Source organism: Ambystoma mexicanum, chromosome 4q, assembly GCF_040938575.1.
Source record: "Ambystoma mexicanum isolate Mex_15411 chromosome 4q, UKY_AmexF1_1, whole genome shotgun sequence".
NCBI lineage: Eukaryota > Metazoa > Chordata > Amphibia > Caudata > Ambystomatidae > Ambystoma > Ambystoma mexicanum.
Window position 1 is genome coordinate 216,377,219 of NC_090928.1, and position 14,415 is coordinate 216,391,633.

At 46.9% G+C, this 14,415-nt stretch overlaps 1 protein-coding gene across 3 annotated transcripts in view; it reads right to left on the bottom strand.

Moving 5' to 3' along the window:
* The window catches only part of SCAF8 (SR-related CTD associated factor 8), a 2,093,867-nt gene that overhangs the window by 1,131,890 nt on the left and 947,562 nt on the right, over nt 1–14,415 (bottom strand). For all 3 annotated transcript variants that reach the window (XR_011268119.1, XM_069607748.1, XM_069607747.1), the window contains exon 17: nt 1,218–1,657. Coding sequence is in view for 2 of the 3 variants with exons in the window: in XM_069607748.1 (XP_069463849.1) it covers nt 1,218–1,657 (440 nt within the window). In the remaining variant the exon portion in view is untranslated. The remainder of the gene's footprint in view (nt 1–1,217; nt 1,658–14,415) is intronic.

Consider the following 14,415-nt stretch of genomic DNA (forward strand, 5'->3'; position numbering starts at 1 on the left):
CATATATGGTGGGAATGTCCCTGCATCCAGCAATACTGGTAGTCAGTCTTCGGATGGTTGGAGGGTTTGGACGGGAGGTGAATGGAAATGTCCCCCATGAAGTTGCTGTTTGGGGTAGAGGATGAAGAAAGCGAGGGGGAGGGACACACGATACGCACCCGGATGGTGGCAGCAAGAAGCTGCATAGCATAGGGCTGGAAGAAGAGGACAGCCCCCATGGGAAGGGAATGGGTCACAAAAGCCTGCGCCATATATGACATGGAGTATTTGCCGCATATGCTATATGAGACAAAAACTAACATTGAGGGGGCATGGCTTGTTTTTTTAAGAAGTATGGACATTCAACTTGCCTCAAGAGAAGTACATTGATGGGCTAATTGTGCAACACAAGGGACGAATTGAACTTTGGACTTGGGGAAAAGAAGAGAGGGTGAGAGGGGATTTATGAATGAAAACTCTTGCATGTATCACTAAAGGTTTAGTGGCAATGTGGCTACAAGTTAGAACGTATTATGTAAATGCTAATAAAATTTAAATAAAAAATACAACATTTTTAGCACACACTCAAAGTGAGAGATCAATTTTGGGGAAATCTTTTTCTGGTAATTCGTTTATTACAGCTGCTGCTTACTTGATTTGGAAAGAACTCGAGAAGGAAATCTCTGCTATGATTTGAGAGATTAATGTTTATATTTGGCTAATGATTTTGTGTGTATCGCGTACATTTTTATACAAGATCAATTGATTTGTAACTAATTGAATAGGTCTTCTGTATAATGAAGTTAAACACCATTTTATTTTTTCATTATTTTGTAATTAAAGCTGTGATGAAGGTTTTAAATGTAAACCAAATTCAAAAAAGAATGTGGCAAACAAATGGAAATAAACATTACACAATAAATGACAAACCCGATATGTTCACGTGTTTGCACCAGGAAAGTGCAGTCTTGTACCGCTGCTGCATATTATAATTCCCAAAAATCTGTTTTCACCAAAAGGTGGAATGAGGAGTCAAGGATGAATGCCCACTTGCAATTTTTTTTACTTGAGTTTTGTTTTCCACCCTTTTAAGCAATTATTTTTTCCACTCCCATTACATATATGTGTGGAAAACGTACATTAGAGTGACAGCATATCTTTCAAGTGTACAGACAGACTGAAGGCATAACTCACAAGTAGCCTCGAATTTAAAGAAAATATTTATCAATTTGACTAACCTGCAGCAAAGTAACTGGCTGAGTGTAAGCCGCAGTAGCTTGAGTGTAAACCGCTGATGGTTGAGTGTAAACAGCAGATGGTTGAGTGTAGGCCATTGCTGGTTGAGTGTAGGCTGTTGCTGGTTGACTATAAGCTGCTACCTGTTGACTGTAGGCCACAACTGGTTGACTGTAGGCTGCCACTGGTTGACTGTAGACTTCTGTTGGTTGAGTATAAGTAGCTACTGGTTGAGAATAAGTAGATACCGATTGAGAATAAGATGCTCCGTCTTCAGTGTAGGCAGCTGCTGCTTGGGTTAAATTATCTGCTGCTTCAGTTGTGGTCGTCGCCTTACGAGCAGAGGCACTCTGAGCAGTAGTGTTGGTGAGAGTATCCGTAGTTGCGGCAGGGGGTGGAGTGCTCACTTTCAAAGGCTCAGTTACCATCATAGCTTCCCATTCTAAAGTGAAAGTAAACAATGAACATGAATACAGAAAAATTATACAATGTACGAAAAGTCACAGCAGATAAGAGAAATTTACGGGAGATGCCAATGGTCCACACCATTGGCATCTCTATTTAATTTATAAACAATGAACAGCTCCACCTACAGAGGAATTGAGCGCAGGAATGGGTCTTTGAAAGCACTCAAACAATATAAAGCATTACTTCGCCAGCAACCATCTTTCTGCAGGTTCTATTTGCTTAGTCACATGCTTTGCATAGTTTTCAGATGGATTTCCAAAATCATCCCTGGTGGTAGGATTCTGGGAGGCCAACCTATTTAGGGTAATTAAGAAAAACTCAGAGGTTAGCCAAAACCCAATCATGGTAAGGTAGCTAGGTAGGTAAGATTTGCACAGAACTGGTAAATCTTCCTGGCCTGGGTCAACCCCAGAACATTTTGCTTTATTAGTGGGGTATTTTCCATAATACCCCAGTGAGTGGGAACCTTTTTCCACACTCACATAATCTTTAACTCTTTTTATGGGTGTCATTTTTAAGACTCTCCATAGTGTCTTTTTTAAGTTATGCTCTTTAAAAACTTATTGGCAATAAGTGCCCGTTGTTGCACTAGAGGCTCCCCTTTTAACTTTCTTGTGCTAACCTTGAGTGAACTACAGTTCCCAAAGGTAGAAAGGATCTTTGGATCCCTTTAACATTTTGTTAAGTGAAACCAGCACACCTGCTGGGGAGATACAATGTATCCCCTTTCACACTAAACCTGCAACAATTCTGTTAGTGACAAGCTTACCTTCAATGGCTGGTGGCAGTGATACCTTGTATTAATTTGGTACACCTTTAATGCGGGCTGTATTCACAGCTGCAGTAAAGGGACCCAAGGGTGTCCATTTTTTACCAAAATGGCGCGAGTCTTCTTTTTTGCCATTTTAGTGTTTGTCGTTTCTTGTTCCTTCCCCTGACATCCAGGGCGGGTAATTCCTTTGTGTAATGTTTATCTTCGGCAGGAGTACCCTGGACTACCCGCCCAGGCTCCAGCTTGTCTGAGAGCAGGAAGTGAGGCAGGAGTCCAAAACTTCCCAGCCCTTTGTCTTACGCCTTGGTTGAATGGGGACAAATCCCAGTTTGGCTGGCTGTCCGGATTGGACAACCAGATCGCCCCTTCTTGTAAAATGTGTGGAGAGTATGCAGAGGTTGTGCTGTAATTTCTGATAAATACTGCGAACCTGGAAGCTGAAGACAGACCACTGGAACTTAAAACGAAGAGGATGACTAAGGAAAAGCGGCAGAGACTATTTCCAGCGACAGGAGAGTCTGCTGTTTAACACAAGCCTGCTGCAGCCCTTCCTTCCAATCGACATGGGCCTCTGAAACGACGACCCTGAACCTAGCGAGACCCACTAGACTCAAGACGTCCTGCATTTCGAGCCATCCCACACATTGCTGTGACCTTGCGTTGTTGCAATATCCCAATCGCCTGGGACCTCAAGCCATCGTGCGGTGCACGGTCTTCCGAATTCCGAATCTCATGGAAACTTTGTGGGCATCCTGGTGGATCTCCAGAGACACGAATCGAGTCCGAAAAGTCCTCATCAGAGTGCTGGACCTTTGTAACAACGAGAATTCAAACGCAATTTTCTGTCTTCTTCTGTGCTCCTTGAAAAGGCACCAAATCCGCAGAACCGCATTCAGCCACGAGGGAAACCTTGCCTAGAGCCTTCTTCATCGATCCCTGCTGCAAAGTCCCTTCTGAGGTCTTGTTTTCAGTCTCCACGACAAGGAATCCAGTGACCAGGTATTTTGGCTGCATACCCAAATACCTGCAGACCCTGAGGTTCTCCTGCTGCAAAATCATCTTCAATGCTGAGGCACTTTGTTGGCTTTGGTATGTACTTACCTTAAGCCTGTTGAATTTCTGTGTAGCTGTGGGTTGTTTTCTGTGATGAGGTCGAGGCCTCTCATCCAGTGCACCCAGTCCCACTGCTAGAATCCTGCTAGGGTGACTGCTGCAAAGCCCCTGGACCCTCTTCTAGCCCTAGAAATAAAGTACTCACCAGTTTGTCCAGTTTTCCTAAGAAACTGACTTTTGCTACTAAATAACCTATTCTAACACTGCCCGTTTGTCACTAGTCCTAGTGACCCCCCCTTCTCACTGGGAACACTCATGCTCCAAGAATAAGGGAAAGACTTTAAAAGGATTGGCCCTTTTGCCTAGAAAAGAAGGTGTTTCAAAGTGACTTACTTGTAAAGAGTTGGTTGGTAACTGTAATTCTAAGAGTGAACAGTTACACAAGTTCTTACTGAGCTTGAATGTGTGATGCACTATTCTTAAAAGTATGGTTAACATCTTTTATTCCTTAGCACCTGTTTTGCCAGTCCAATAGAAAGTAGATGTCAAGGTATTTTACTCTCCTGTGATTAGGTTGTCCCTCTTCCCAAAAGTAAAGTGTTGGTTTCACCAGATTATTCCTGCAGAGTAATTGCATGAGTATCCCCCAACTGGGTCTTGCTTCGACTGACTTGCTGCTAGCCTGTCCAGAATAAGTCTGTATTAGGTTGTTGCCAACCTAGAATAACGGAGTCATTCAGTAAAGTGTGACATTGGGTTTTACGTGAGGTTAAAAAAAAAGTATGTGGGTTTTTACCTACCTTGCGTTAGCTGTGTGCCATACAAAAATAAGTTACACAAGTTACTGCTTACCTCAATCTGGGGTTCCCTGATTTCAAAAGCACCTGTAATTGTATATATACCCACCTAGTATAACTTATGACAAAAGTAGTTATGGGTTTTTACTGCACCTAGAATAAGTGTTCCACTATTCACCAAAAGTATATTGTCCAGTTGACTGATTAAGTGATTTGTACTGAGAATCATTGTACAACTGGAAGGGTCTACTGCCCTTTCATTACCGAATGTAATTGTAAAGAGTAACCATTAGTTTTTACTCCCCAAGAATAGGTGTGACCTATACTGTATGTGTATGAAAAAGTTTTGACTTCCCTAGAACTACTGTTAGGTACTTCAAATAAGGTCTATGCTTGGGTCTGTGTACTTTCAAGAATAGTGTTGTATTTCATATAATGTTTTAGTGCTTACTTACCCATAGATCTATATGGGCCTACTTGTATTTAAATAAATCCTTTATTTTTACATACAGCCCTCTCTCGCTCCTAAGATAAGCCTAGCTGCTCTGTCTATGCTACCATGAACTCAGGTGGTACAGCCTTATACTAAGAGTGGAGTCTTGTATTGCCTCAGTTGAATGGTTTTACTAAGCCCTTAGTTGGGCTTCAGAAAAACTGTCCTAACTGAGCAGTCCAGACTTGGTCTCAGGAAAAGTGTGAGTGGTCTAGGGCAACGAGTGCACACAGTACAAGACCAATAATTCAAGATAGACAGTTAGCATATAAAAACAGTTAACACCTAGCACATTAACATCATAGGTATTGTCACATAAAAGCTTTATTAAAAAAATATACATACATTCACCATTAGGTCGAAAAGAACTGCACATGAATCGGATCCCAGTGCAATACAGTTGACTAGTCAGGATAAGACAGAAAATAGGAAGAACTCTTCAGAATCAATGTTAGGAAAGATTTCTCCTATAGACCAAACATTTAGCTTTTGTTTCTGACCCGTCCTCACTTTGTACAGATAAGTGAAACCTTCAGATTCCCTTCCCTGGCCTCTTTGCTCATTTTCACATGGGGAAACTGACTAGTCCTTTTGGTAGGCAAGATTGTGTGCAGTACCGCAACAGCCCGGTCCTCCTGGCAATAGGGAACCCAACCTTTGGTATAAACCTGTACTACATAGGTTGGTAGTGTGGCTGAGCACCCAGGCTTATTTCAAGAGGTGTCAATGCGAGCTGTAAAGTTATAACAGAGTTTCACAATGGCAATTGCTCAAATAAACACTTAGACTCAAGTTTTCTTGATAAAACAATTTAACAGTCAGTTATATAAGCCTTCTTCATAAGGAAGCAAAACATGTAACTTCAAAATATACTTAAAAAAACTCTTAGTTTCTCTAAATCGGATGATACCTAATGGGGATGGCACACAGACACTTCCTACACCCTCAGGTGACTTAAATAGTTAGGACACTGTGGACATTGATTTATCACTGGTACATTCAGAGCAATACTGAACCAGGATTGCTGACAGCCCTTTAAGGTGAGGTAGCAATACTTTGAGATGAATAGGGATGCAGAAGATGCTCAAACAAAAATAATCAAACTATCTCAGGAAAATGGCAAATGTTTAACTGTTTGAATGTCAATTATCTAAAACAGGGAGTACAACTGACATCAACGGGCGTCTCACAGCATGGTCTCAAACATTTCATAAAAAAATTATAAGTTACTCACCGTAGTGACTAATGTACTCTTAGTCCCCTTTCCTCCATACTGCATGGGCGTCCCTTTCAAGGAATGGCAGACGGAACATTTTTCACCAGAAAAAGCCGTCTCCCCCCCCTTTAAATTTAGAGGCATGCAGGGGTGCAGCATGCGCTGCTCTGACTACGCCCTCTGGCGCCGCGCCACACCTCAGTCCCGGTAATCCCCAGTCCCCATAGACACGACGACAATAGATTAACATTGCCTAATGACACCAGTTTTATTCGGGGGAGGATAGTGGGACGTATGGAGCGATGGGCGATTACTAAGCATTGTAGCCCCAGGGTGGTGGAGACCTTCCTTAAGCAAACCTGTTTCTAAGAACCCCCTATTCGAAAGCCGCATCTGATCTAGAGCCGGCGTCCAAACAGTAAGGATTGCAGAAAACCAAAGGGGTGGCCCAGGCGGCCGCCCTGCCTATGACTTGCCACAGACCTGCAGTTGGAATGCGATGGCCGTGGACTTGGCTCTGACCGCATGGGCGTGCGTGTTAGCCGGAAGTGGCTTATGCTGTCCCTCATATGCTTCCTTGATGGCCGAGACCATCCATCGTGCTATAGAGGGCTAGGATGCCCGATACCCAGGTCTTGACCCGCTGAATGTGACAAACAGTGCGTGCAACTTGCGGAAGCCCTTGTGCCTGTCCAAGTAGAATTTTAGAGCACGCCTGACATCGAGGCAGTGAAGAACCCTCGGAGCGTCGTCCTTCAGTTCAGCAAAGAAGATAGGCAGCACAATTTCCTCGTTTAGATGGAAAGCTGAACGTACCTTCGGTAGGAACGCTGGGTGTTTGCACAGTACTACCTTATCCTTGTGAAAAATAGTATAGGGCTCTGAGGCGACTAGCGCCTGGATTTCGCTGACTGCGTGCCGAAGTGAGGCCAACTAGCAAGGCCATCTTAATGGTGACCAGCCTGATGTCCGCTGATGCCATTGGCTCAAATGGTTCGTGCGCCCAGGCACCCAACACTACGTTGAGGTCTCACACCGGGTGTGGCCTCTTGATGGGCGGGTAGAGTCTGGCGAGACCCGTCAAATGCTTCTGGACTATTGGGCTGGAATGGGGAAAATACCTCTTCCTCTGAATTTCTGTAGGCTATGGCTGACAAATAAGTGCAGCAAGTGTCCACCTGCATGCCAGAGTGAGCGAGGTGCGCAGGGGAGAGGACTTCGTCCAACGGCCATGCAAGGCAGCCGATCTCCTTAGAGACTGCCCAGTGACAGAACTTGGTCCACTTACTCTTATACTGGGTCCTGGTAGCCTTGCTCCTTGCACCCTGTATAATTTCTAGGTTAGCCTGTGAGGCGAGGTGCCCTAGCGTGACCTGCTCAGGAACCACGCTGTCAGGGCTAGTTCCTGAGGCGTGGAGTGGATGAACCTGCCCCTCTGTTGCACCAGAAAATGTCCTGGGCCAGTCGGAAGGTGAATGGGGGGCCTGTCCGAGAGGCTGAGCAGCTCGAGAACCATGACCTGGCTAGCCACCATGGTGCTATCAGAATGACACTGAGGTGGCAAGACTCCTTGACCTTGCATATCCCCCTGTGAATCAGCGGTGTGGGCGGGAAGGCGTATGCTGTCATGCCGTTCCACTGAATCTGAAATGAGTCGCCCCAAGAACTGAGGCCTTGTCCTTGCGAGGACGTGAACTGTTGGCACTGCTTGTTCTCCCAGGCGCCCCCCATCTGCCTAAGATCTCCTGCAGCACCTGGTCGTTCAATTGTCACTCGTAATTGTCTGCTCCCAGTCTGCTGAGTCTGTCTGCCTTCAAGTTGGACTCCCCCGGAAGGTGGACGGCCCTGAGGTAGATGTTCTCCAGGGCCCATTCCTGCATGCAGACTGCTAATCTGCACAGCGCAGGGGCTCTGGTACCTCCTTGCTTGTAGACAGAACATGGTGGTGGAGTGGTCTGTCTGAATGAGGACGACCTTGCCCCCAATAACCGGAAGGAAGGCTCCGAGCACTAGCCAGATGGCATTTAGTTCCAGCCAATTGATGTGGTAGTCCTGCTCCTCTCGGGTCCACAGTCCATGGATGCTGTGGTTGTCCAGAGTGGCCTCCAGCCCTTGAGAGAGGAGTCCCTAGTGATGGTGACCTGCAGGGTCGGCTGCCGGAAGGGCTTGCCCATCCACAGGTTGCAGTCCCTGAACCACCATGTGAGGTCCGGGTGACGAGAAGGAGGAACGTTGATCGTCACCGCCTGAGAGCCCCACTCCTGGTTCCATTATTCTACGAAGTGCAGCTGTATCCTCCACATCCTGAGTTTCGTGTGGGGAACGGCCAATAGGACCGCTGCCATGAGACCCAGTAGGTGTTGGTACCACCAGGCCGATGTTGCTTATCTGCTGAGGAAGTGAACAGCGGCCTTCCGGATGGCCGTGATCTTGTCCTCCGAGGGGAGAACTCTGAGCCTGTGTCCCAGATGAGCACCAGGAAATTCAGTCTCTGCGTAGGCTGCAGGTGTGACTTCTTGAGATTAAGCGAAAAGCCCAGATCATGGAGTGTGCTCATAAGAGCCTGGGAAGCGTGGTGCACCGCTTCCGGAGAGGTCACCCTGACGAGCTAGTCGTCGAGGTACGGGTAGATGTGGTGGCCCTGAGGAGGGCCGCCAGTGTATTCGTCAGTCTGGTAAAGACCCTGGAGGCCAAATTGAGGCCGAAGGGAAGCACCTTGTATTGGATATGGTATCCCATGATTCTGATTCGTAGAAAAGAACGATGAGGCTACCAAATCGGGAAGTGTAGGTACACATTCTTGGAGCACATCCCGTCTCCCTTACACGATGTCTCCGCTATGAGCGCTGGCGTAACCATCTTGAATTATTGTAGAGGTAGGGAGAGGTTGAGGGTGGATAGGTCCAGCACAACTCTCAGGCCCACCTGGTTCTTTTTCTGAACGGCGAAAATCCCGGAGTAGAAGCCCGAACCTCCCTGGGAGGCTGGGACTTCCTCCACTGCCTGGCTCTCGACTAGCGACTGGATCTCCGCCAAGAGTTGCTATCCCAACCTGTGGGGGTGGAACGGAGGAGAGGCAGGGATAGGTAGGCGGTTCCCTGTGGAGACTATGTAGAGGATCGAGGGGTCCGCGTAATTCTGATGCTAGAAGTGTGCGTGGAGAGCAAGCCTGCCCCCCACTGGAGACACATGGACCCGAGGGGGCGTGTCATGCCTTCTTTCCTTCTGAGCCTGTTGCGGAGGAGGGGGACTGGAAAAAGCCCTTACTCTTCCCCCCCCCCTCCCTTTATGTTGCTTGTGCCGATGTTGGGTCGGTGAACGGTCCGGTTGACTGGACCTCCTCTCTTGGAAGCCGCAGAACCCTCCATATGTACACCCCTTGTCCGAGGGCTGTGACTTGGTGTATGTTTTGGGCGTTGCCTTTGTGAGTATGGCTAGAGACTTCACCGTTTGCAGGCTGTTTCTTTTTATCCAGCTCCTTGTCCGTGGAGTGGTGAAAGAGGTCACCCCCTTCGAACGGCAGGTCCAAAATGCGTTCCTGGACATCCGGGTTGAACTTAGTAGCATGGAGCAAGGCTGTTCTTCTCATGTCCGTGGCACTGCAAATAGCCCGCCGTCAATGTGGGCCACGGTAGACTCCATGTCGTCTTGGGCCACCATTTTGTCCTCTGGCAGTCCCGCCTTGTATCGCGATTGGCACTGTGCCAGAAGCTCTAGCAGGAAGTTTGCAATTTCACTCCAAATTCTCTGGTTAACAGCTGCCAGCATGGCATCCAAGATGCAGCGAAGCGCTGGAATAAAGCTTCTTCCTGTATGCCTCCAAGATCATCTTCTCCTTGCCTAGCAGTGCCGCGGACGAGGAGGTCGAGGACGACTCAGGCCTGGAGTAGAGTGATGCTGCAGCAATCACCGAAGAGTGTGGCTGAGGATGGGCCCACAGCAAGTGTGTATGGAGGAGAATCCAGGCATAGAACAGTGTCCTGATCTTACGTGGGGACCGTCCATGGCTCCGTTTCCACTTGCTGGGTTTGCCTCCCAGTTGTCCATGGCATCCGCCTGGTCCTTAGTGTAGTCATGCAGGAAGGAAAGGTCTTCTTCGCTGTAGATGTTAAGTGTCCATCTGGACCACATCTTCATGGTGGCCAGAAAGTGAGGGCTGAGGGTCTAGATTTTCTTGGAAACGTGAAGCTGATCTTAAAAGAGGGTCCTCACGAGATCTCTTAGGGGAAGGATGCTCAGAAAGCGAGACAATCCTTTCAAGATGCTCCCGACTGTCTTCGTAGGTTTTGCGAGTATCGGGGCACCCAGGCATGTCTTTAGACTTGCCCGCGGCCTGCTCCATGTGTTTCGATGGTGTAGGTACCAGACCAACCGCCGAAGTAATTCGGTGTAGGTACCAGACCAACTACCAAAGTAATTCTCGCAATACTGTCTTCAATCACCACTGAATCGACGCGAGTTAACGGGTTTGTAGGCTTATCAGAAGATTTACCGCCTGCCGCAGCATTGGAGGGCCTAGCGGTAGATTTTTCGCCTGGAGGCCTAGTAGTAGGTTTTTGGCCTACCAGGCCTTTAGGGACCAGAGCGTTGAATAACCACGCTTCGACATGTATACCCAATTTAGGGGTAGCGCCCTTGTTTTTGGAGTGCCCAGTCACAAGACGCTGCTGTGGATACAGGGAAAGCTGTTGATCTACCCGATCAGAGGAATCCGTGGAAATTTGACAGCCCTGTTGGCGCCTTCACCTTTTTCTACAGACCGCCGAAATCAGTGGTGGGGTTGTGTGCTTAGTGTGGTGGTTTTTGTACGCCCCTGTCGCCGGGTGTGGTCCCTGAAGCAAGATTTGCATCAGGCCTTGAAGGGTCGGGGACAGGCGTGGCAGACGTAGAAGTGTCGGCCTGAAGTTCTATGAAATCCGATACTGATGTTTGGTCATCGGAGGTGCCCCTGTCACTTTTGGCGGGTGTGGCAGTGGGGAAAGAGGGTTCAGCACGCAACATACTGTACGCAGCCCACCACTTTACACAACGCTCCTTAAGGGTCTTAGGCCAAAGGAGTTTACAAGCCGCACACCGCTTCTCGTCATAATCCAAGGGGAGACAAGAAGTACACGTTCTGTGCTAGTCTTTCCGCGGGTATCTGACCCTACACTTAGGGCAAAACCTAAATGGAGACATTTCCATAGCGAAAGGTATAAAGATGACCAGACCTAGAGGGCAAAGAGGGGGAAAGAGGAAAGACATAACGAAAGATATGGCCAGCGCGACCCCACTCTCCCTACTATGCAGGCCGGCCAGAGGGCCCGGCCACGTGGATGCTTCAGCCATCTGATCTTAGGCACCGAAATCCACCGCCATAGAAACTTCCCGCAGTCGTCGAAGTTCTTAATCGCTGTCGAAGTGACTTATAAGGGAATGACCAACAAAGCCGGTATAAAGAAAAACAATGTCTCTTATGTAAGAGCTCCGCTATAGGGCGACCAGTTATCTGGGCGGAAAAAAACAATCTGAGGGACCTCAGCACGTGAGGGATTTTGGGTACACTACACGTCACGATAGGGATAGCTTTACAGACACGCCTATGCAGACGTCCCCTTTCGGTCTCCGAAAGACAAGATGCAATACTCTGCGGTTACCACTGGATGTCGGACCATATGCACAGCATATGAATCTAAGCAGATTAACAAGCATCAGAAACCGGAGTATCCCCGTTGCCATGGTGGCCTCGACCTGCATGGCGTGGTGGGCCCAGAGTTTGGTTAAGCAGTCCTTTAACGTCTTGGGTTTAAACAGCTTACAAGCTTGACAGGTACCTTCGACGTTGCACACCAGGTGCTTGTCGACCCACAGGAATTTCTTTGTTGCACTTAGGGCACAATTTCAAAGGGGTCCTATGCATAGCGGAATGACACGGCAGCTAGGCAAGAGTAGTGTACAAAAAGGGGCAAATGCATTCTTGAAGGTCCTCTCACCTCTCTCCCTACTGTGTGGGCCGAAGCAGCCTTCCAAGGCCAGACAGATCCGTCAACTGGAGTCTTCGACAGTCGTTTCTTCACCGCTGTCGGATGATCGATAGTTGGTGATATAGAATATAGAGGATACTAAGAAAATCTCTCTCTAATTTGTATAAATCAATGGCAGTAAGCCGAAAGGTCAACTCTGCAAAATAGCGTCCGTCTACGATGGCAGAAAAAAACAATCTGAGGGACCTCGACGTGTGAAGGACCATGGGTACAGTGGACGTCACACTAGGGATAGTATTACTGGCACACCCTGTCGATGTCCCTTTTCGAGTTTCAAAAACAACTATGCTAATACTCTGCAGCTTCCACTAGATGTCGGCCTATGCATAGCATGTGATCTAAGCAGATTCCACAAGCCTCAGAAATGTGTATACCTTAGTGCATGTCGCAACCTATTCACTACATAGCTAGCCTCAAGAATACATTGTCTGCTTGAGTTTCTCTGCATCTGTACAAGTGTAAAATAACTTGATATCTTCATTATTTCTGTAACAAACATCTTCAGCTCTATCCCAAAATGTTACTTATCTCTGATACTTTCTTACTGCCTATAGAATATTTATGTTCTCTTGTCTCTGCATCTCTTCTGGGTGCATCAGCCTTGCTTCGTGTGACGTCACCAATCTGATCTTTTGCTAATTTTTCACGCTTCTGGTATTTCATTGAAATGCTCATATTGTCGTTTATGCAGGTATGGCTTCCTTAATGGGAACCTTGCTTCCAGGATTCATCTTAGTATTGGTATTTTCACTGATACTGCAGGTGTTTCACACTGGTTCCCAACATATAGGCAACATGGGCGAGGTGCTTGAGGTGGGGGTACTTGGCTCCTTCTCTGCAATACTGAGTTTGGTGCAAAGGATTAGATATGGGGAAAAAACAAAGGTTAACAAATAAATCATAAACTGGTAAGTACTTTTTTTAACCCTCCAATGCAAAGTAAATTCACTCTTTCCTGTGGGAAAGGCAAACACACAAAGTCAGAGGTAAGAGTCTCTCATGGAGCCAGGACAGCCAAGGTTAATTGAGTAAAGTCTTGGGGAGCTGAAGATCTTCTTGTAGGTAAGTAAAAGTCTTGCACAATGTTTTTAGAAAAGTTTGTAGAAATAGGATTAACTTGAAGGGCCACAAGCTGAAAGCTTGTGAGGGGCAAAGCTGCAAGCAACTCTGCAGTGGCAACCAAGACAAGTCTCAACTGAGAACTAGCAAGACTACACAACAAGAGATCAGTCCTCTTAGGTTTACAGTATCTTTGGTTGGAAGAAAACTGGATCCAGCTGCGCTTCTGTTCCTGTGTAGGTCTGCAGGTCCTCTGTTCCTGGGCCTCAGTCGTGGGGACAAGAGGGAGGACATCTGCGGACTCTAGCACTACAAATGGAAGTTCGGCGGCAGCAATGGGCTAACTTCAGATGAGCAGCATTTCCTCTGTTTCAGCTCCACGCGTCTCTCGAAAATAGCTTCACTGTGGTCTCTAGGTTACCACTATGGACTTTCCTCGTATCTGAGGTCCAGTACCCTGTTGAGGTGGCTCAGGCTTGGTCAGTCCTGCTTCAAGGGAGTCCGGAGTATCTTCCTGGAGCTCGGGTCCGACTTAAAAGCTATGGTCTGGTGTTCCTTTCCCAGGCAGTGGCACAGGGAAGTCTTCCAGATTTCCCAAAAGGTTTACATACCTTATCTTGGATAAACTAAACTACTGTTTCCAAGAACAGTGAAGTGAAATTGACTTTACTTACACTTGTAACTTTATAGACCCAGCACACACTAATAGGCAGACCCTCCAGCTTATAGCTATTTAGCGATCCCGCGAAATGCCTCGAAAACTGTTATTTTGCACAAAATGCCCCAAAATCAGCCGTTTTGTGCAAAAACAGATTTTTGTAAAATATTAAATCTGCAAACACTACTGTTTTTTAAAAAAAAATACTTGGGGTGCCAGGTTCTCAAAACTATTTTTTATGCAAAAAATGAAAAGCGCTAACACATCCCATCACTTGTGCCCAAAAAAAAAAAGAGCAGCACAATCCATAAGGGATACCTGAATGGGCACATATTATATTGAGCAAACCAGGTGGCGTTTCTGCTAATTTAAAAGCGCATCCCACATTACAAGCAAGATGCACTTTTAAATGTGCAAAAATTGTAGGCAACCATACGCGCATGGGATGTGGGGGTGCTACTGCATGACAACTTCTTTCCTGACCCTGTCATGCATTTCTTTTAAGGTATGAAACACTGCTGTGTCCTCAAAAAGGAAATAAAATGTGCTTTTTGGGTCACATTTTACAGTGGCAGGCCCCTGAAGGGCCTGTCCCTGTGAAAGGCGCTTGGAGAACACTATCGGGAGAGCGCTTCTATTCAAGGTACTACCCATTTTGACC